Here is a 21543-nt window from a genome sequence, read left to right on the forward strand (position 1 = left end):
CCCCCCCCCCCCCCGCACAGGAACGTGTGGGGAAGCCAACCTACCCGGGCACTCTTGGCCACCTCCTGGGCATTCAGGTACTCCGTAATCTGTGGAAAGAAGGCAGGTGAAGGCGCACCGCCCAGCCGGGGGTCCACCCGGCCCCGGCCCCCCGCCCGCCTGCAGCGCTTCTGGGGGCGCCGTGCCCGGGCAGCCTCTCACCACTTTCTGGAACTGCTTCTCCTTGCGCGGCTCCACCATGACCAGCCCCTCCTTCACCAGCCCCAGCCCCACGTCGCCCTTGGAGTCGGCGAACTGCAGCGTGACGTGGGGGCAGCCGGGGCCGGCGTGCTCCACATTCAGCAGGCACTGCGTGTTCTGGATGTCCCGGACCAGGCTGTCCACCGCATCTGCCCGGGCCTCCTCCTGCGAACAGGAAGGGGTTGCCAGCCTGGCTCAGAGCCGGGGGCGCCCGCCCACCGCCCTGGTTCCGGCAGCAGCCCCCGGGATGCGGAGGTGGGGCTCCCCAGCCCCTCATGGACCCCCCACCCCCGGCTGGCCCTGGAAGCGGGGGCTCGCTGGGCTGCTCCATCCTGCTTGGGCTGGGGCCAGCTGGCGTCCTCCGGGCCCCCACCCTCCGGGGATGAAGCCCCAGGCCGCCCCGGCACGTGAAGCCCTTCTGCTGGGTAGGGGGAGCTCCCTTCCGCGCAGACCTCCCCTCCAGGGATGCGCCCGGCTTGCCGGCTTCCCCCGCTGTGCCATGGGCCCTCTGGGGCCGCCCCTTCCCGGGCAAAGGCGAAGCCGGGCAGAGCACGGGCCGCCCTCCCGTCGCGCCACGCGGCCCTGGCGGGGACTTACATCCTGCGGCACCTGGATGAAGGCGAACTTGTACTCGGAGGCCTGGGCGGGCAGGATGCGGGTGCTGAACGCCTGCGGGAGGGCGGCCAGGCGGGCGGAGGGCAGCGTCTCCTTCTGGAGAGAGAGCGGGGCCGGTTCACGGGGGATCGGGCCTGGCCAGCCTTCCCCGCCGCAGCTTTGGCTGCCTGCCCCGAACGCATCCCCAAGCCACGCCCAGCACTGTGGGGAGGCCCCAGTCCCACGGCAAGGCGGGCCTTCCTGCAGTGCTGTGTGTGTGTGTGTGTGGGGGGGCTTTCGTCCAGAAGTCCAGGGAGACCCTCCGAAACAACACAGGGCGGCTGAGCAAGGGGCCCTCGCAAGCCCTTTCTTGACGAAAACTGAGTACGTTGCGCAAACGGACGGATGAACGCGAGTCGCGTGAATCAGTGGTCAAGCTGAGCTGGAGCGCCAGGAGTATTTGCACCTGGAGCTGGAATTTGATGACGTCCCTCACCAAAGACTCCCGAGGAAACGGAGCGATCCCGGAAGTGCAGGGGAGGCCCCCTCTGGGCCAGTAACTGGAGAAGGCACAGAGCAAAGGCGGGGAGCGCAGGGCACGTCTCCCGGTGCAAGCGACGCGCACACAGGTCCGTTTGGGCCTGGTGCTTTGGGCCGATCCATCCATGCTCCGGACTTGGACTGAGCACTGAAGCGGCCAGTTTGCCGATGACGATGACCGTGCTCACAACAGAAGGGCACCTAAACGTGGGAGGGACCGCGAGGTGCTGCCAAGGGGCCCGTCCCGGCCGGGAGACGCGGCATCGAAGGGGCCGGGGCAGCCCAGGGCAGCAAGTGCAGAGCGATGCACGCCGGGGCCCCAAGCCCAGGTCTGCCCCGGCGGGACCTGGGCAGCCCGGCAGGGGCCCTGGCGGGGCGGCGGGCGGCTTTGTGGAAGCGCCAGCCCAGGGCTCGGCTGCCGTGGGGAAGGCCAGCGCCATCCTCGGCAGAGTTTGGAACGGAACGGGCAGTAAAGCTGCCGGGACCGCACTCTGCTTACGGAAATCGGTAGTGCGGCTGCACTCGGAACGGGGTGTGCGGCTCTGCTGCCACGCCTGCGAGGGACACGCTCTGGCTGGGCAGGGGCGGCTAGTCGGCCGCCCATGGTCAGGCCTGGGCCCAGAGCCGCTCTGCGTCCGCATTGAGGAAGAGCCGGGAACGCCTTCCAAACGGGCAGGTGACACAAAACAGGGTGGGACAGCGAACGCCCGGCAGACGGAAGGAGGCTCAAAGGCGTCTCGGTGGGCTGGAAGCAGCCGGATGAAAGGAAATTCGGCTGGGACGAACGCTGAGCTCCACCCGGAGAAGGCAGCCGGCGCACGGTTCAAGACAGGGGCACCAGGCTCAAAGTGCCGCAAGCGAGGAGGAGCCTGGGATTGCCGCAGACACGAGGCCAACGTGAGCCGATGGTGTGCTGCGGCTGCAACGAGGGCGGCGCGTCACTGGCACCGTGCGGCGCCGGCTGCCCTCCGCTCCACGCCAGTCAGGCGCCATCTTGCTCTGGCCACCACACTTCCAGGAAGAGGCAGAGACGCCGGAAGAGTCCAGGTGGGAGCAACCAGGACGACACAGGGACCGGAAGCCGAGCCCTGAGAGGAGAGCCTGGAGGAGCCTTGAGCAGAAAAGACCGGGGAGGATACGGCAGCATTGCTCAAATACTGGGCAGGCCACAGTGCTGCGCTGGAGGGCCAGGAGGCCTTCGCCTCGTCTGGAGTGCAGGGGTCAAGCTATGGGAAGCCGGATTCCCTGGACAGCAGGGCAACACCTCCCCAGAGCAGAGCGCCAGGCAGTTCGGCAGTGGGGCCGCGGCCTGGGGGGTGGCCTCTCCCACCCCGGAGGCAGCTGGGCAGCCCTTGCCCGGGGCACTTCCCCCCGAGGACCTGCGCTGGGCAGGGGCCCCTTTCTACTCTCTGATCGTGTGACCTGGGAAAGGGGCAGAGAAGGGCAGCGGCTCCTCCGAGAGGAGGGGTTCGGCAGCTGGGATTGTCCAGCGACTGCAGTCCGGACAAAGCTGCCCGAAACGGTGCGTGGTGTGTCGGGGGGGAAGGGCTTTCTCTCCCTCTTGCCTCATGCTGGATCCGTGACAGAAATGTGGCGGAATCCGCTTGCTGGGGCACCGGCCGGGGCATCCCCGGGCCCACCCTTCTGGGCCCCCGAGGCCAGACCGGGCAGGGGGGAGGGCCGTGCGGGTTCGGCTCCCTTTGCCCCGGAAGCAGCCAGCGCACTTCCAGGCACAGAGGGAGCAGAGGCTGCCCCAGGCCCGTCTGTGCGTGTGGGGCGGGGGTTGTCTGAGTGGCTGCCCCCCCCCCCCCCCGAGGCCACTCACGTTGCCATAGTCGATGTAGAAGACGTGCACTTTGCTCGCGGCCTCCACCTTCTCCACACGCGCTCGGTACCTGGAAGAACGAGCGGTGAGCCCGGGGGAGACCTGGCGGCAGCCACAGACCGAGGGGGGAGGCGCATGGCGGGCATGGGGCACGGGCAGGAGGGCCAGGGCTGGGCCGGGGCGCGTCCTCCCTGCCTTCCTGCTCCAGGCCCCCTTTGCCAGTGGAGGGGCCCCTCTCTGGACGACATGCCCCGGCCCCTCCCCTCCCCTCCCCGCCGCTCTGGGATGCCCGGGACGTTCCCTCCCCCCGTCCGGCCCGGAGAAAGCCCCTTCCGCCTCTTCTCTTGCCAGAGGCCGCCCAGGGCTGCTCCCCCGGAGGCCCCGAGGTGCTGCTGCCTGGCGCTGCCTCCCCGGCCCGCCCCCGCTGCGCTCCGGAGCCCCCAGCCTTGCACGCCCGCTTCCCCTCGCCACCCACTTGAGCCCGGCTCCATTGGCACTGAAGGTGCCCCCCCCGCCTGCCTCCTGCTTTGGCTTGCAAGGCCCCCCCACCCCCACTGCAAGGCCCAGGCCGACTGATGGCCTCAAGAAGTGGCGGGGGGGGCGGTGTTGGAGGAACAGGTGCTGGGGGGGACCTGCAGCTCTGGAAATGGCGTCTGAGGAAGGGCGAGCAAGGCAGGGGGTGGGGGCCCCGCACTGCAGGCCATGGCAGGGTCGCTGGGACGGGCCCCATGGCGACGCGTGTGGGGCTGGCCTTCGTCCACGGCAGGCCCCACGCGCCAGGCCACGCAGGAGGGGCAGCCGTGCGCAGGGCGAGCAGCAGGGCCGGCCGGCCTCTCGGGCTCCGCGGGCCGAGACGCGCAGGACGGGAGAGCGGGCGGCTGGCCTGCTCCGGCCCCGGCCCCCCGGGCCCCTGCCCCGCCCCACCCCGCCCGGCCCGGCCCTCGTACCACTCTCCGTCGACAAACTTGGCGATGCAGAAGTCCCCGCGGCGCGGCGTGTACGAGCCCTCCACGGGTGGCCGGGCGGCCAGCTCGCTCCGCATGGTCTCCATCAGCTTCTCCAGCTGCGTTCCTTTGGGAGGAGGGGGGTCAGCTCTGCAGGCCCTGATCCTGATCCCGGCCGGGTGGAGGCCGCCCCTCGGAGCAGCGCCCCTTGCAGCGGCCGTGTGCTTGCAGGGGAGGCTGGGGGGGGGGGTCAGCCTGGCAGGTCCCTGCTTCCACGCACGCACGGCCCAGGCGCCGGCTCGCTTGCCCTGCTGGCCTCTGGGACCTCGTGGGTCATGAGGCAAAACCATAATGGAAGAGAAACTCGGGTGCTCCCCGGCCCTGCTGGTGTGATCATATCCCATGGGGGGCACAGAAACGCAGGGGCAGAGCGAGTCAGAAGGGTCCTCCCAGGCCATCTAGTCTGACCCCCGGCTCCAGCCGGCTCCGCTGAGGCCATGCCCGGCTTGTGGCCGACTGCTCTCTGGCCGGGGAGAGAACAGGGGGAACTCTCAGTACACCCACGACCCGTTTGGGAGGCATTTTGAGAAGCTGCACAGATCCACTGTAAATCCCCCCTCCCATTAATGCTCTTCCGAGCAGAGCCATCCAGAGCATCGCCTGGTCCGGTTTCCTCGGGCGCATTTCAGGCGCTGAGGCCCGAGGATTTGGAGCGGGCGGCTGGCCGAGCCTGGGCCCGGGGGGGCCCCGCTGCGGGCCAGTGGCCGACAGCCCCTTCCGGGCCAGGCGCTTGAGCTCGAGCAGCATGGGGCCCGGGGCCCCGATGGACCGTCTCTTCTCCTGCCTGTGACCAGGCGTGAGCGCGCCCCCGGTGGCCCCTCGCCCGCCTCGCTTCTGCCCAGCGGCCAGGTGCACTCCGTGCTGGAGGCAGGCTCCACGGGGCGCTCGGCCACATTCCTCGCTCTCCACGTGGGAGCGGGCAGCCTGGATCAGGCCATGGTTCCGCTGTGGAACAGACCCAGGCGCCACAGAAGTGCCGCCGAAGGGGCCGCGCCCTGGAGGGCCCCAGCCGCAGCGAGCCGCCCGGGGAGCCTGGCTGTGGCCAGAGGACCGATGGAGGGGCCGGAGGGGCCGAGACGCCCTGGGGCCCTGGGGGGAGACGCAGGCCTCCTGAGGCCCGGGTCGGCAGTGGGGGCTGGGGCCGATGGGCGCCGTGGTGCAAAGGAGAGGCTGACCATGAACCGGGCAGGCGTCTCGTCAGCAGAGCCGGGGGTCTTACTAGACGGCTAGAGGACCCCGCCACACCGCTTCTCTGTTCCTGAAACGCCGCCCCCGCCTCTCACCTGTCTCCACGTCCTGCACGTAGAAGTGCAGCTCGTCCGTGATCTCGGTGACGAAAACAGGCCTGTGGCTGACGCTGCGCTCCTTCTCCTCGGGGACGGCCACCACGTCCTCCGCAGGGGCCTCCTCGTACTGCGACCACACCTGGCGGGGAGGGCACGTGGCTCGTGTGTGGGCCGAGGGGGGGCATGCAGGGCAGGAGCCCCGGTGGCGCTCAGGAGGCCGGGGCTGCCCCGCCTCCGGGCCGTGCCCCTCCGCCAGCTCTGCCCCGGCGGCAGGACCCGGCCAGGCCAGGCCGGCAGCCGCGGCTCTGCGGGGTTTGCGGCGGCTGGCCCGGGACGGCCTGGGAGGAGGCTGGGGACCGGCCGGCCCCCAGGCCAGGCGGGCGCTGCCACTGCGGGGGCGTCCTCCTTGGGACGGGGCAGCCCTGGGCAGGAACGGCTCCCAGCTTGGGAGCATCCCGCGGGGAACCTGCCCCCAAGCCCGGCCCGGGGAAGGCTGGCCCTCCCGCACAGCCCGGGTGGGCGACCCGAGTGGGAGCCGGGGCTGTCCTAGGCCAGCCAGGCAGCGGCTGCCGCTCGGGGCTGGGGGCTCCAGGCGGCTGCGGCCTCTGCCAGCCAGAGCGGCCTGGCATGTCTGTGGGGTGCAGCGAGGCAGGGAGGGGCATGCACCCCAGAGGGAGCTGCTGGGCCCCAGATCTGGGCTACAGCTCGCTGGCGAGACAGGCTGGGGGGGAGCCTGGGCGGGGGCCCCCGGCCCCACATGAGCTCAGCCCGCCCCGCGCCCGTGCCCCATGCCCTGCGCCAGGTGGCGGCCTGCCCCAGCAGCCGCGCAACAGGAGCACGGAGCCTCGGCGCTGATTCGAGCAGACAGCTGTCAGGTCCAATCGAGTCGCGGGTGAGCGGCCCAGCGGTGCGCGGAGCGTGCGCATGGCCCTCCCGTGCACGCACACACACGCGCGCACTCTCCCGCCACACGCCTGCCTGCACTCCGAGGCACCGGGGAGCGTGAAGCCGGATGTGGGGAGCGGACCGTCCCTCCCTTGTGGGGAGCCGCCTGGTGCATGGAGGGGCCGGAGAGCCGCGCGGGGCGGCCGTCCCCGACTGGGGGGGCACCGAGTGACGCTGCCAGGCGAGCGTGAGAAGCGGCCTGCTTTGGGGGGCAGGGTCCTTCCGAGGCGAGACCCCGTCCTCGGCCCAGTGCGGAGGCGGTGGGAGAGGCCCGCAGGCAACGGCGGGCAACCCGGCACCCCCGCCACCAGGCCCTCAGCCGCTGAGCCCCCCCAGGCTGGGGGGGAGCTCGCACCTGGACAGCTGCTGCTCCGCAGCTCCGCCGCTTGCCCTGCTCTGCGGTCTGCGGGTTCAAACAGCAGGACTGCCCTTCGTGAGCTGCTTCGCTCAGTCTGGTGAGCCGAAGGAGCAGAGGGAAGGGGCTGGCTCAAGCGCGGCCTTGCCAGGACGCCCGTCCCCCGCGGGGTGGGGGTGCGATCCTGGGAGGTCTCCGGGACCCCAGACCCGGCCTCCTGTCCTGCTCCCAGCAGCCGTGCCGATGGGCGAGCGCTGGAAGGGCCCCGGGGAGTCCTGCCTGGCCGGGGCCCCTTCCGTCCTGGGCCAACGCTGCCTGCCTGGGAGGAACGGCCCTCGACGGGCCTGAGGGGTGCCTGGCCTGCCCCCGTTTCGGCAGCCTGGCCGCTGCCCCAGAAGGGGAAATGGGGGAGAGCCGGGTGGCCGAAGGGCTGCAGGTGGTGACCCCCCCCCCGGACAGGGCTCCAAGGGGGGCCCAGGGGCTGCATGCCGGGTGCCTCCTGTGCCGGCGCGTGACGGGCAGGACCCCCCGGGCCAGCAGGAAGGGCGTGTGTGGGGCACAGGGCCTGCTCCCGCGTCTCCGGACACGTCACCCGGGTGTGCGTGATGGGGCCTTTCAGAGGCGAGGGGCGACAAGTGCGGTGCCGCAGGGCCCCGTCCTGGGACTGGCCCCTGCCCGTATTTTCATTGATGATTTAGATGGGAAAGCGCAAGGAAGGAGAATTAAATTTGCAGATGACACAAAGCTGGGTGAAGAGCACCTGCTCCGGCAGACAAGACAGAGGCTGATCCCGATGGGCAGCAATGCTGGGCAGGGAGCCGCAGGGCGGAATTCAGCGGGACAAATGCCACGTCCTCCACTTGGAAAAGGAGCCAAAAGAATCGCGCCAGTTCCCCTGGGCTCGGCACGGGGCGGACCTCACCTGGAGCCCTGAGCCCAGTCCGAAGCTTTAAAAAGAAGCAGAAGGGCCAGGCAGGGCCAGAGGAGGGCGGCGAGGCTGCTGTGGGGCTGGAGGCAGAGCCGAGGAGGAAGACCTGAGAGAGCACTGGGCACTGGATGCCCAGCAGCTCGGGGGGAGGGGGTCAAGGGGACTGAAGACCAATAGGCACTTACAGAGTTAAATTTCCTTCATGCAGACCCCCAACTCTAATGACTGAGGCTGACCCGAAGTGCTAAGGCAGCCGCAACACAGGAAGAGGCCTGGTGCCACCGGCGACTGCCCTGGCTGGGGTGGTGCAGGTGAGCAGCGGGGGGCGTCCAGGTTGCCGCCTTGGAGCGCTGGAGCCGTGTGAGACCGGAGGAGGGGCAGGAGGCCGGTGGCGGCGGGTTCTGGCAAGTGGGGGTGGGCAGTGAAGGGAGAGGAAGAGACCTGCAGGCTTCTGGCCTTGTGTGAGACGTTAGGAAGGGGCACGTTGTCACTCTGGATCTGGGCAGGTTTCGGGGTGGGGTAAGGGTGGCGTTGCGGGTGCCCCTCTGGCTGCAGAGACAAAGGGGTCCCTGCAGGGCCTGCTGTGAAGGCAGGGGGGCTGTCGTGGGTCAGGGAGTCCTACATGATGGCCAGCCGGGCATGGGGGCCCAGTTACGGACCCCCAACCACGGCGGGACTCCGTCTTCGCTGGCTTAGCGGGCCAGCCGGGGTACCCCAGGGGGAGGATCGCGTCTCCAGGCTTAAGCTGGGAGGCAAGATTAACCAGCCGCTGGGCGGACCGGCTGGGCGGCCCTGGTCCAGGGCCGATGCGCCACGCCGTGCCACAAAGGCAGCCCCGCCTGACCGCAGCGCAGCCTGTTGGGTCTCGCCCAGGTCCATCTGGGCCCGCGTGGGACATGGGGCAGGGGGCCTCTGCTGAGGAGGCTGCGGCTGCCACGCGTCTGCAGGGCGGCACCGGCGCCCGGCCAGGAAGGGACGGCGGCCAGACGCACGCGGGGAGGGGGCACATCGGGGAGCCCAGGGTGGCCCCGGACTGCGGGGCCCTCCCCTCCGAGGCCCCAGGGACACGGGCAGGAGCCTGCAGGGACGTGCCAGCCGGGCGAGCCCGTCGTCTTGGCTCGTGCGGCAGGGACGGGAGCGCGGCCCCGGCCCAGGGCACGTGTGCAGCACTACCCACCGCTCCCGTCCCAGCCCCACAGGCGCGACGCTCCCCCAGCGCCAAAACTGCCGCTGATTTAATTAATGGAGGAATTAAGGCAAGCCATGCATGGAGCCCTCGGGGGCCAGCGCTTCCCAGGCAAAGCGCTCCCGCAGGAACTCGCTCCACGCAGCCGGGGAAGCCAGCGCTCTCCTGCAAAGAGGCTGCTCCTGCAGGAAAAGGCAGGCGTGCGCGCCTCCCCGCCCCCCCCGCCCCCGTGAGTGGCTGCCCACCCCTCCGCTCTGCTCCAGCCGAGCCAGCCATCTGGCCTGGGGGCACAGGGACGGGCGCCTGGGTGCTGGCAGGGGGGCTGGGAGAGGCCGGCGCATATGCCCACGGCTGCTGGCCTTCGCCCCTTGCCTCTGCTGCCCCCAGGGCAGGCTCTGCCCAGCAGCCGGAGACGGAGGCGGTCCAGGCACGTCCCGTGTGGGCAGCCCAGGCTCAGCCAGGAGGCCAGCGGGGCCCCTTGCTGGGGGCCAACCGCTTCTTGCCTGTGCGACGCTCCTGGGTGGGAGCAGCCCAGCTGGGCTCCCGGGGGGCCTGGTTCCGTCTGCCGAGCCTCCGCCCCTGCAGCTCGCTCCACCTGCCCACTGCCTCGTGGAGCGCCGGCGGCTCGCTGGGGCTCGTTCTGCGCCCAGGGCCCGGGGAGCGGCCGCACGTACCTTCTCCTTCTTCTGCTTGGCGGCCTCCTCGGCGGCCACCAGGGGCTTGTAGTAGTTGCTGCGCTCCGCCGTGAAGTGCACTTTGGAGAGCGCCTGCTCCACCAGGGCCACCGAGAGGTTGACACCGTCGATGTGCAGCCACCCAATGAAGTTCCCGGCCTTGTCCATGCTCTCCACCTCCACCTCCACCTGCGGAGAAGCAGCGGGGTGGAGAGCAGTCAGCCGGCGGGCAGGGGCAGGGGCAGGGGCAGGAAGTGGCTGCCGGCCCGCGCAGAGGCCCCTCCCTCCCTCCCTCCCTGCCCGCCCGGTGCCGTGCACCACGGGTCTCAGCGGCCGGCCTCCGAAGAGGCGGTGCGAGGCCAGGCGCTGGCCTCGCTTGCATGCCCCGCTCAGGCCTCCAGCCTGTCGGACAGGCCGGCCAGGGGGCGGCCTCCCCCACGTGCCCCGCCGTGCCCAGCCGGGGGGGGGGGGGGCAGGCAGCTGCGCAAATCGAGCCGCGGCCCCACAGCCCCGGGCGGCGTCACTTGAGCAAACTCGAAGTCGATGCGCTCTCGGTCCCCGGGGTCAGGCAGCACATGACTTTGCTTCGGGGACTGCCCTTGTCCGCTGCGCTGCCTGGGAATCAATGCTGGCTTGGCTTGGCCAGCGGTGGGAGAGCGGGCGGCAGGCGGGCAAGTGCCGGGGGGAGCAGGGCGATGCAGCTGAGGGCACCGGCCCTCGTCACCCCCCACCCGGCCCGGCCCCTTCCCGTGCTGGGGCGTCTGGCACCCAGGCTCCTGGGCAAAGCCATCCCTCCCGGAGCCGCGAGGCAGGTCACAGCACCCGGGACTCCTCAGAGGGCTGCCGGCACAGGACAGTTTGGATGGGGCTTTCCCGGCCCAATCCCTGGGCTGGCCTCACTTTGGGGTGTATTCATGGGGGGGCCCGGCTGGCCCAAGCCCCCGCAGGGTGTTTCGAACACTCACAGCCCTGTTTCCCTTGCAAAACACGGGCGACGAGGGACTCGGTGGCCACGTACGCCCTCCTCAGCACCCAGGCCAGGCCAGCGGCTGTCAGGCCGGCACCTGAGGTGCAGGGCATCCTCTGCCCGAGGATGGCTGCTGCAGGATGCGGCCCGCCACACGCGGGGGCAGGTCGCAATCAGTGCTGCTTCCTTCTGCCTCCGCCCCCACCCGTCCCGCCGCTCTCTCCTCAGGAGCGCCTGAGCGCTTGCCCGGAGGCTGCAGCGACATTCAAGGTGCCAGGCAGGATGAGCCAAAAGGGCCCGGAGACGGCTGTGGGTGGCACCCTCTGCGGGGGGGGGGGGACTGGCTCCAGTCCCCCATGGAGGTGAAGGACCCAGGAAGAGAACTGGGGGCGCACGGCAGCAAAATAGGTTCTTTTCCGGAAGAAAGGAAGGCTGTCCAATGCCCCCCTGCCAGCGACCCTTTCCAAGTCACTGTGGGAACGAAGCGGGCCCTTTGCACGAACAGGGCTGGGGGGGGGAGGGGGGCTGGGAGGCTGCATGCTGGGGACGGCCATGCCGCCGACTATGTGCCGTTTCCAGCTCCATGGAGGGAGCAGACAAGGCACACGGGGCACCCCAGCTGCCCCCACCCCCCGTAAAGAACAGATGAGGGTCCCAAATGCTGCACCCAACTCGTCATCAAGTGTGGTGGGAAAGGGTCCCCTGCGTGTGCATTGGCAGGAGCCCCACGCCAAGATGGGGGCACAGGCGGCTTGCTTTACGGAGAGAAGCTGGAGGCTGTGGGCCCTGCAGGCAGCTGTGGGAATGCGTGCCCAGCAAAACACCGCCAACTCCAGGTCGGTACCGCACGACGGTGGCAGAGGCCCGTGTGCCTCCATGAAGCAGCGTTCGCCTGGGACCCGCCACTGGGAAAAGCCGCTCCGTGCGGAGCACACCTCGCTCCCCGCTGGACCGACATGCTGGGAGCATTTCGGTGGGGAACCAACTCAAGGAGACCCCCAAAGGAGAACAGATTGCAGCAGCGCTTCAAGTGCCCCACCTCAGACCGGAGCAATGCCTTGCACGGCAGGGAATGTCCGAGGAAACAGAGCGCAGTCGTGTTCGACCTCAGAGGAGGAAACTTTAAAACTTGGAACGGAGAGTTGGCCTTCTGAAATCTCTCCAGGACGCTTTTGGGAGCAGGAGCTACTTGAAAGCACAATGACGGAGGCGGAGCAAGAATGAGCGCCACAATTCAGGCAAGACCGTGAAGCGCCTGCGAGGGCCTCCGCGGATCGAGCAAGCCCGTTAGACCGGAGAGAGCGGAAAATGGCTGCCTTCACGCCCAAATGAGGAGAAAAGGCGAGGGAGAGAGCAGGCCAGCAGGAAACGCGCGGAGAGAACCGGGATGCAAACGAGCTGCTGGAGGGCTCCTGCGCCGGAGGCTTTCGGGGCACTGTGGGCAGCCCTCGGCCGGGAGCCCCGGCGGGGCCGAGCGTCGCCCGACGGCTCGCTGGCCCGCTCCAGCTCTGCTGTTCCATAAAGCTGGGAATTATAGTAAGAGCAGCACTAGAACCCGGTAAACGTATTGGAGACAGGAGATCCTGGCAAGATGCTCTGCGCATGGGAGGACGAGAAGAGAGCGCAAAACACGCGGCCGGAGTATAAGGAGGCGGCACTGCAGGAAAACCGGATTTGGGGGTGTTTGTCTTCATTGCCAAGGCAAATGGCAGATGCACATGCCTGAATGGATGTTTTCTGGAAGTGAGAGAGAGAACTTGAATCAAACGTCACGCTGCAAGCGATCCCGAGAGCTTTGACTGTGGGCAGTATAGAAATGCAGTAAGTATAATGGCAGAATGAACAACGGCGGGGACAAGAGACGAAGCTCAAGATCCTGGGCAGTATCCAGTGCGACAATCCCACTAACCGAAATGGTGGCGCACAGGTGCGAAGGCGAGCGCCTGACGGTGCACCGGAGTTTCCGGGGGAGCCCGCCAGGGCATCGAGCATCTGGCCGGTGCCACCGCCCGTCTGCAGTGGCGCCCTGCGATTTTGTGTGGGCAGAAGCGCTGCCCTGGGGGGCTGCCCCTTCTCGGAAGTGACGAACAGGCGAGCGGTCCCGGGCCCAGCGGATGCTGCCTGCCTCCGTGGCCCAGTCGCGTGGCCAGGTCCTAGTCCGGCCTTCCCCCGCTGGCTCAATCCTTGCCAGCTTGGCTTACTGGAAGATCTGGGAGGGGATCCGCACCCGGGCCCTGGGGGCCATAAATGCCTCCCTGAGAGAGGGAGCGGTGCTGCCATGTCGGAAACGGCTGACGGGCACTGCCCCCTTCCTGGGCAAGGCGGTCCAGCAGGCGGGGGCCGGGCCACTCCAAGCGCTCTTGCGGGAAGCGGGTGGTCTTGCTCCGTTTCAGGCCTGGCGGTGGGACTGAGCCTGCCGTGGTTGCCCTGCGGGATGACCGTTCCTGGGAGGGAGAAGGGGCAGTGCGACCCGTTGGGGGCCCTCGAGACCATTGGCCGTGGCACCCTTCTGGAGCGTCTAGCCGGGTGGGGAGTCAGAGGCCCTGCGCCGCGCGGGCTCTGCTCCGACGTGGCGCACCGTCTCTGGAGGGTGCTGCCGGGGGATCATCGCTCTGCACCACGACATTCATCTCCTGGAGTACCGCGGGGTCCGATTTTGTCCCCCATGGTCTTCAAAAGCCGCATGAAACCGCTGGGGGAGCGCACTGGGAGGGCTGGGCTGAACTGCCATCAATATGCGGATGACGCTCAGCTCCCTCTTCTTCTCTTGGGGCGACCTCCACCGTTGATCAGCATCTGGGCTCAGCAATGAGCTGGACAAGGCCAGTAAGCTCAAGCTCAGCCTGACAAGACCCGTTTCGACTGTAAACCTGTCTGGACAGGGCTGCACCCCCCTCACAGGCCCAAGCTCATAGTCTGGGGGTGCTCTGGACCCCGAGCTCTCCCTGCTTGTCCAGGTGAACTCGGCTGCCAGGACGGGCTTTCATCCTCCCCAGCTCATCCACCAGCGGCACTCCTACTAGGACGAGGGTCGTCTTGCCCGGGTCATTCATGCACTGGTAGCCTCCGGGTTTGACTGCCACAGGGCACTGTGTGTGGGGCCTCCCTTGCAGACAGGCTGGGCTCTTCCAGTGACCCAGAACAGGGCAGTGCAGCTGCTGGTGAGGACACTGCACCCCTTGCCAGAGGCAGCACTGGCTGCCTGTTCCAATCCGGGCTGAATTCAAGGGCTGGCCATGGCACACAAGCGGTTTGGGACCACATTATTCTTGGAGCGTCTCACTGCTGCTCAAGGTCACCAACGGAGGCCGTCCCATGAGTTCCTCTGCCTAAGGAGGTTAAGCCGGAGGCTGTGAGGAGCAGGGCCTTTCCTGCGCTGGCCCCCGGTTGCAGAAAGCTCTACCTTTGCAGATCCGCCAGGCACCCACTTTGCTGAGCTTCAGGCACCTGACAAAACTTCTTTTCCAGGGCAGCTATGGTACCACTTAGATTACCATCTGTAATGCATGAACTGCATTAGTTTTACCTGCCACTTGATTATGTATACATATAATTTTAGAATTTTATTGTAACAGCCACCCAGAGAATGTGGTGCTAATGGGCGGCATCACAGCCTTGCAGGACCCGAGTGGAGCATTGGCCCCTCCCGGTTACGCCTGGGGGGCTGGCCTTCTTCACGGCAGCCCTGCGGTGGGTCGGCGTGTTCGTAGCACTGCCCCCCCCATCCCGTCCTTGCTCAGCCGCTGCTTGCTCAGATCCCACCAGCACCCCCCCTGCTCTGCCCACGCTGGCCTGCACTTGCCCCCCCCGACCCCATTCTCCCAGCAGGGCGAGCGCCTTCCGGAGCACCTCACAGTCCGCCATTCCCAACTCCAGATCATCCATGAGCAGCAGGAGAAGTGTTGCTGCCAATACAGGACGCAGTGGCCCCCACCACGGACGCCCCTCGACTGGCAGAAACCCACACGGCGCTCTGTTCCGGACCCTTCAGGCAGTGACCGGGCCAAGCACCCCCCGCCCCCCGCCCACGCTCGGGAGCCTTCGGTGAGGGTTCCGCCGAAGGAAATGCGCACGCCTTCGCGGCTTGGCCAGTCCCGCCGTGCTTGGCATCCCTCAGCCCATGCTCCTGGTGACTGGCGCGCCCAGCCCCACTGCCCCGGGGCTGGCACGCCGTCGCAGGACCAGGAGCCTGACGGCCCTCCCCTCCGGGGGCACGGCTCCCGCAGTTTGGCTCTGCGTCTCGGAAGACCCCGGCCTGGCCGCCCACCAGCTCAGGGACCGACTCCTCACGGTTCCCGTGCTGGGCAGAAGAAGGCCCCACTACTCTCTCTGCATGAGCTTGCAAAGGATGAAATACGCCAGCATTCAAACTGCAGATGTTCTAAGCAAACGGTTAATTGTTGGTGAGGTTACGCTATATTCTCTTTCCGTTGGTTGTGGCTGCTGCATTTGAGGGACGGCATTCCGTGGGCTGCTTTGAATGCAGCGCAGCACCAGGAGATGCCCGCTTCAGGGAATCTGAGGACGCCTCGCACCCCCAGAGGCGGCAGGGGTGCCTCCCGCGGGGGGCCCCGGGGCTTGGACGGCCCACTGATGCTGCGAAATGGCGGGCGGGAGCTGGGAGCAGGGTGGCTCCCCCTGGCAGCAGCCCCACCGCGAAGGGGCCGGGCCACACAATGGCCTCTTTCAAGGCCCCGTGTGGCGGCCGGCCAAGAGCAGAGCGTGCAGCTGGCCGAGCGCGAACCAGTTCCGGCTGGAGAGAGGCCGGAACAGAGAGGCCTCTGGGTGGACTCCCCTCCCAGCAGCCCCCAGCTCCAGCCCTGCCGGTGCGGCTCCTCGCTCCCCCCACACAGGGTATGGGGCCCGGGGCTGCCCACTGGACAGCTGGGGGGGATTGTGCTCAGACGTGGCCAGCCTGCCCAGACCCCCGTCTGTGGAGCTGTGGACCAGCCCACCCCGCGCTGCGTGGGGCCAGAGGTGGGAGCAAGCGGCGCTTGGCACGGCCCGGAGGGCCACACGTGGGGCCTGGGCCCCCTCGCCTCTGCGTGGCCTTCTCGCAAGGCCATGCCCTGGGGGCTGGCGGGGACCTGGCTCTGCCCCCTCCGGCCCGGCCAGAACGTAGGGCCCGGCCAGCGCTCCGCCTCTGCTGCCCCGGGCAAGCCGGCCCACGGAGCTTCTGGCCCAGCGGGGCCTGGCCCCAGGGACGCACGCCCCCCCACACGGACGCTTCCGGCCCGGCCAAGAGCGGAGGAGACGCCCTCTCGTAGTGCCACGTGGTACTGCAACCGGGGAAACGCTGCTACTGCTTAGAGGTATTTTTAGCCAGCGAGTGGTATATAAATTGCCTCAATACGTGAACGAATAAACAAAATGACAAGCGTGGAGCCGCAGGGATGACCCACGAGTGCGTGTGCTCAGACGAAGGGGACGGCCTTCCCCCGCCTCTCCCAGCAGCTTTCCGGCAGAAGAGGGAGCAGGACCGGCATCCTGGCACGCCCACCCAGTGCAGGAAAGAGCGGCCAGGCAGAAGTCCAGGCATGCAACAGCGGAGACAGTCGGGCAGGAAAGAGTGCTTCTGGGCACCTGCAGAGCGCGGCCCAGGAATCTTCCCCGAATACCCCCAGAGCCAGATCTCCCCCCGCAAACATGGGCAACAGCTTTGAAGGTGCCTTGAGCTCTGCCTCTGAGACCTGAAGGACTGAGACCCCACAAGAAGCCCCACCTCTCCTGGACGGAGCCTCTTCCTACCGTGCGGAGAGACCCGGCCTCTCGGTGGTCCCCAGGCGTGGGGCAGGGAGGAGCTGCGCCCCCTTTTCTGAGCTCCACCCAGAGAGCCTCTCCTGCCTGGGCCGGACTTAGGCATCCCCTGAGCAAATCGCAGGCACACGCCTGACTCACAGGAGTGAGCAGGGCCCCCCCCCCCACCGCCCCGGGGCTGGGGAGGAGCTGGCTCCATCAACGCCTGCAGCCAGCACCCAGAACGGCTCTGGCTCCCCACAAACGGAGGAAAGGCCCTCCTTCCATGCTTCTTGCTGATACTGCCAAGTGCTTTCCGCTGGTTTGCACGGCACAGCCGGGCTGGGAGGACCCCACCGCGGAGGGGTGCTTGCATCCCAGGCAGGTGCTCAAGCCCAGCAGCCTCCCCGGGAAGACGCTCCCTGCCCACCAGGCGAAGAAGGCCCTTGCCACACTGCCCGGCTGTTCCCGGGGCCCATGGCTTCGCTGGCGCAGGCCACCAACGCAGCTCATGGCTCTCCACCCTCGGAGGCAGGCACTGCACGGGAGGCCGGAGTGGGGCTGTGGAAGAGCCGCTTCTGAGCCCTGCCCGGGACGCCCGGCCTCAGGCAAGCTGCCCCGCCGGCCCACACCGAGCGCCTCGCGGCCCTCGGGCTGGGCGTGCCCTTGGCAGCACCGTCACCAGCCAACTCCACCCGGTCTCTGGCGGGCGCTCACTGGGGGCCGTGGGGGCTTTTTGCTGAGGACCAGCATGAGGGAAATGAAGGGACTGGGCTCCTTGCTGTGGGAACATTCGGAAAGGCGTCATGGTTGCAACGCCTTGCCAGCAGAAATGCCGAAGAGCAGGAGCAGCCAGGCGGAGAGCAGGCAGAGACGCCGGCCCGGGCGCAGCCGGGGTGGGTGAGGCCACATCTGTGGCCCGGATGCTTCGGCCGGGAGCTGACGCCGAGACTTGGCAGAGGCGCACAAAGAGCCGAGGGAGGGCTGAGCCGTCCCACCTCGCATTCGGCTCCCCCCATGGCCAACCAGGTGCCCCACACAGACGCCCACAACCAGGACCGGAGCGCAACCTCGCAGCCTCCTGCACACACTCGCCTCGCGCACGAGAGGCTACGCGCACCACGCACGAGCTGCGTTGCCTTCTGTCCCACGAGCCGGCCGAACTCCCTTCTAAAGCACGCAGGGGCAGAGAAAGGGGCCCCCTCGTCCGCAACAGTGGAGCCCAAAGGGACTGCTGGGACACAGGATGGGCGCTTTTGCATGGTGCGCGCCCTGGAACCGGGTGCAGTGGCGGACGCACGCTGGCCTAGCAGTGGCTGAGCAGTAAGCTGCACACTGGGCAGATTCACGGCGGGAAACGAGGCTACGGGGGCTACTGGTCCCGATGGCTGTGAGGACCCCGGCAGCAGGGGCGGCATGCCTGTGCCCTCCGGCCTCTGGAGACCACGCTGTGCCACTGCCCCACCTCCTGCCTTCCCGGAAGCTGCAGCCGGCTGCGGTGGGAAGGGAGTGCTAGGCTCGGGAGGCCCTTGGTCTGACCCAGCACAGCCCTGCGCCCACATTTTAAGGCTGTCCAGGATACGGTGCGCCTGACCCACAGCCTCTGGGTCTAAGTGATTTGGATATGGAAGGGGCTGCCGTGGGAGGCGGCGGGGGGCCCCTCACGGAGGGCGTTCCAGGAAAGATTGGGCAGCCGCACGTTCAGGATTACGCTGAGCAGCGCTGACTGAGGCCGGGGGTCAGACTAGATGGCCGGGAGACCCTCTGACTTGCCCTGTTCCTATGATGCTCCCCCCTGCAGCCACCCGTTTGCGATCTTCTCCACAAAGTCTTAAGTACCCGTGAGCAAAGCAGCATCGCAGGGGGTGCCTGGACCGGTGCCCATGCTTACACCTGTGCGGGCCCTGGGCAAGGGGAGGCCAGAAGCCAGGCAGAGTTGCCCGGGAGGCCGATGCAGCAAGCAGGCAGAGGGAGCGCGGCCGGGGCGGGAGGAGGGGATGTCAGTTTCAGGCATCTGCTCAGATCAGCCGCACCTTGGTGCAGCCACGAGCCTCAAGCAAGCCGCTCAGGTGGCAACGGCAGGCTGGGGGGGCAGCTGGGCTCCACGGCGCAAGCCCGGAGGTGAAAAGCCTCGGCAGACACACCTTCGGGACCAGGACCACCCGGCCACGACATCTAGCCTGATCAGGAGAGGTGAGACGCCCAGTCTGCGCTTTGCTTCCGGGGGCAAGGAGGACGAGGTCCCCCTGGGCCTCCTCCGCCACCCCCCATGGCCAGCCCACTTTGGCAGGTCCGTCCGCTTCTCCACCACTCCCTGCCTGCTCCCAAAGTTTCTGGGGGCACCGGCCAGGCCTCCCTGGGGAAGAGCGGGGTGAGACACCCGCTCCTGTTTGCTCTAATGCCAGGCCCCAATTGCCCGCCCCACTGGGAAGGGTCGGGCCCCTGCATCCAGCCAGCCCCCCTCCCCCAGCTCCCACAGCTTGCTCCAGGGCACCTCTGACGCCTGCTGGAGACTGGCCTGGGGGCCTGCCCTCACGGCACCCTCCTGGCCGCCACATGGAGGACTGCTCAGAGCCCAGCGTGGGCCAAGGCCGGGCACACGGCTCTTCAGAATCGCCCAGGCTGAGCAAGGTAAGGGGCACTCCGGGAGGAGAAAGCCGTGGGGCCTGCAAACCCCTGGCCGGGAGAGGAGGAGGAGCAGATCGGCTCCCAGAGCAGTGGGGGCAGCCGGGTTTCCCCGCAGGAGGATAAGCACCTGGCCCCTCCGCCAGGGTCCCTGGTTGCTTGCAGGGAGGGCGGGGGGGGCAGGGGGCTTCTGGCAGAGGCGAGCCCTTGCCAATGGCTCCTGGGATGCCTCGGGGTGTGCACTGCCTGTGCATGCTGAGCAACGGATGCAGGCCGCTTTCTGCGTGCCTGCAGTGCTCTCCAGGCAACGGGGGCTGGCAGCCTGTCTGGGGGTGCAGCTCAGAATCACAGAGACCTCCTACTTTCCCGTCCGTCCCCCACCGACTCTCCTTGAGACGCTGGACGTGGCTGATTTGCCCCCAAGCTCTCCCCCAGCCAGGTCCGTGTGTGCCTCGCAACGGGATCCAGCCGCCCACCCTGGAGTCCAGGACGACCTCTTTGCCAGCGCCCTGCCGGGCCAGACCCGAAACACCACCTGGTCAAGCACTGACAGTCGGAGGCAGCTTGTCTCTGAAAAGCAGGGAGGGTGTGCAGAGAGCGGCCAGCCTCCAGGGGTACTAACACCCGAGGAACGCTGCCCCGGGGCGTGGAGGTGCTGCCTGGACACCCTGGTCTGGCCCTGCCCCAAAGGCCTCCTCCGACGGATCCTGCCCTGCTACGACCCTTGTCCGCCCGGGATGCCGTTTCCTGACGGCGGCAGCCAGACGCTTGTGGAGGCCTGAGCTGGGAATCCAGAACAGCCCCAGGCACGCTGCGGGGGGGGGGGGGGGGGGGGGGGGCCGGGCGGGGGCGCCCCCCGCCCGGGGGGGGGGGGGGGGGGGCAGGGTGGCCCGTGGCCAGGAGCTGCCAGCCAGCCGCCCTGCTCAGGGGCATGCGTCTGTCCCTGCTGCTTCAGCCACCTCTGGGTGGCACCCCCAGCCAAACAAGGGCATCTAAGCCTGCAGTGCTGACAAGGGGAGGGGAGGGGAGGGGAGGCTATCGTGGCTTCCGAAGCAGCAGACCCTGCTCTGGGTGGACCAGGGGCCTGGCATCCATGCCCAGGGCATTTCCCCACTCTGCCCCTTCCAGAGGAGACACGGGGCGCCAGACTCGGGGACCCAAACCGTCCTGGGCAGGACAGCCACCTCCTGTGGGAGCCAAGAGGTCCAGCCCCCCCAGGGAAGTCGCACAGCTGCCTGGGCCCCTGGACAAACTAAGGCAGCCCCTGCGGGGGGGGGGGGAGCGGGTCAAGCGCCTGCCCTGCAGCCCCCACAGCACCCCTGCCCCCCCCAGCTCCCACTTGCACACCACCTGCAGCAAGCACTGGCCAAGCACGGCTGCTCCTGCACCCAGAGGGGAGGGGTGGGAGGGGGCAAGGGCAGGCGCGGCAGAGGCAGACCGTGGCCTCCCGTGGCGCCCGCCCCATATGGCCTGGCTGCTGGCAGGCGGTGGGCAAAGCCCGGGGAGAGCTGCTGTGCCGGGGATGCGCTCAAGGGGGGGGCATACATGGAGAGCCTTGGAGCGCTGCGCCCCCAGTCCCATGCTGGAGCCGTCTCTGCCCGCCCCCGCCCAGGGAACCGCTGACCTCTGCCTGGGGATGGGAGCGCTTCCAGAGAAGGGGGCTGCGTCAAGGTCACCGCCAGCAAGCACAAGTCGCCGCGTCCCCGGGCGACCCCCGAGCCCCAGTGATCCTCAGCCCCAGGCGCGGAGGGCTCGCCGCCCCGAGAGCGGGAACGGGGCGCCCTGCGGAGGGGGGCTCTGGGGTGGGGCTCTGTCCGCCCCGGCCACCTCCTTGCATGGGGGAGGAACCGGCAAGAATGGGCTCAGAGCCAGCTGGGCACCTGCTCCCCCACACGACAGAGTCCCGGGGCCGCCTCACACCACTCGCCTGGCGCCCTCGGCGGCCCCTCTGCAGCCTCCGGCCGGCGTGGGGCACCGGGCAGCCCGCCCCCTGCGAATGCGCGCCAGGCCGGCCGCAGCTCCAGAAGGAGCGCTCGGCGCGGAGGGCGGGTGGCAGCGCCCCCCCAGGGCCCCTGCCCAGAGAGCCCCCCGCGGCGCAGCGGCTTGCCCGCCCGCCCGCCCGCCGGCCGGCCGGCCCGAGGAAGGGAGCCCGGCAAAGCGCCGCACTGAGCCGCCCGCCCGCCCGCCCGCCTGCCGGCCGGCTGGCTGGCTGCCGCCTTCCCCATTAACCCCCGGAGGGGAGCGAGGGGGCGGCGGCGCTCAGACCAGCGCGGGGGCCGCATCACGCCGCTCGCGCTGCCCGAGAACACGATGCGTCAGCGGCAGCGGCGGCGGCGGCGGCGGCGGCACATCCCCGTTTTCACTGAAGGACAAAAGGATGCGAGAGCAGCCCGGGCGGCTGCTGCCTGCGCCAGCCCCACCGGGCGAGAGGAGGCCCGCCGCCGCCGCCGCCGCTAGCCCGGCCGGCGCCCCCGGAAGATGGTCCCGGGCTGCTCCGCTGCTGCCGCCGCCGCCGCCGCTGCCGCCGCCGCCCCCGCTCGCCCTCCGCCTCCTGCCGCCGCCGCCGCCGCCGCAGTCGACGGACGACCAACGCTTCGCTGAAGGCGGCGGCAGCAGGCGCGGCGGGCCGGTGCCGCCG

At 68.9% G+C, this 21543-nt stretch overlaps 1 protein-coding gene across 1 annotated transcript in view; it reads right to left on the bottom strand.

Moving 5' to 3' along the window:
- Positions 1-21543, bottom strand: part of SND1 (staphylococcal nuclease and tudor domain containing 1) — a 143750-nt gene that overhangs the window by 525 nt on the left and 121682 nt on the right. Inside the window, exons 17-23 of the mRNA XM_044429680.1 lie at positions 9578-9766; positions 5487-5628; positions 4147-4270; positions 3200-3269; positions 838-951; positions 202-405; positions 45-89 (exon numbers count right to left, since the gene is read on the bottom strand). Of these exons, the coding sequence (XP_044285615.1) occupies positions 45-89; positions 202-405; positions 838-951; positions 3200-3269; positions 4147-4270; positions 5487-5628; positions 9578-9766 (888 nt within the window). The remainder of the gene's footprint in view (positions 1-44; positions 90-201; positions 406-837; positions 952-3199; positions 3270-4146; positions 4271-5486; positions 5629-9577; positions 9767-21543) is intronic.

This window comes from Varanus komodoensis, unplaced genomic scaffold, assembly GCF_004798865.1.
Source record: "Varanus komodoensis strain SLA01 unplaced genomic scaffold, ASM479886v1 scaffold1, whole genome shotgun sequence".
Classification (NCBI taxonomy): Eukaryota; Metazoa; Chordata; class Lepidosauria; order Squamata; family Varanidae; genus Varanus; species Varanus komodoensis.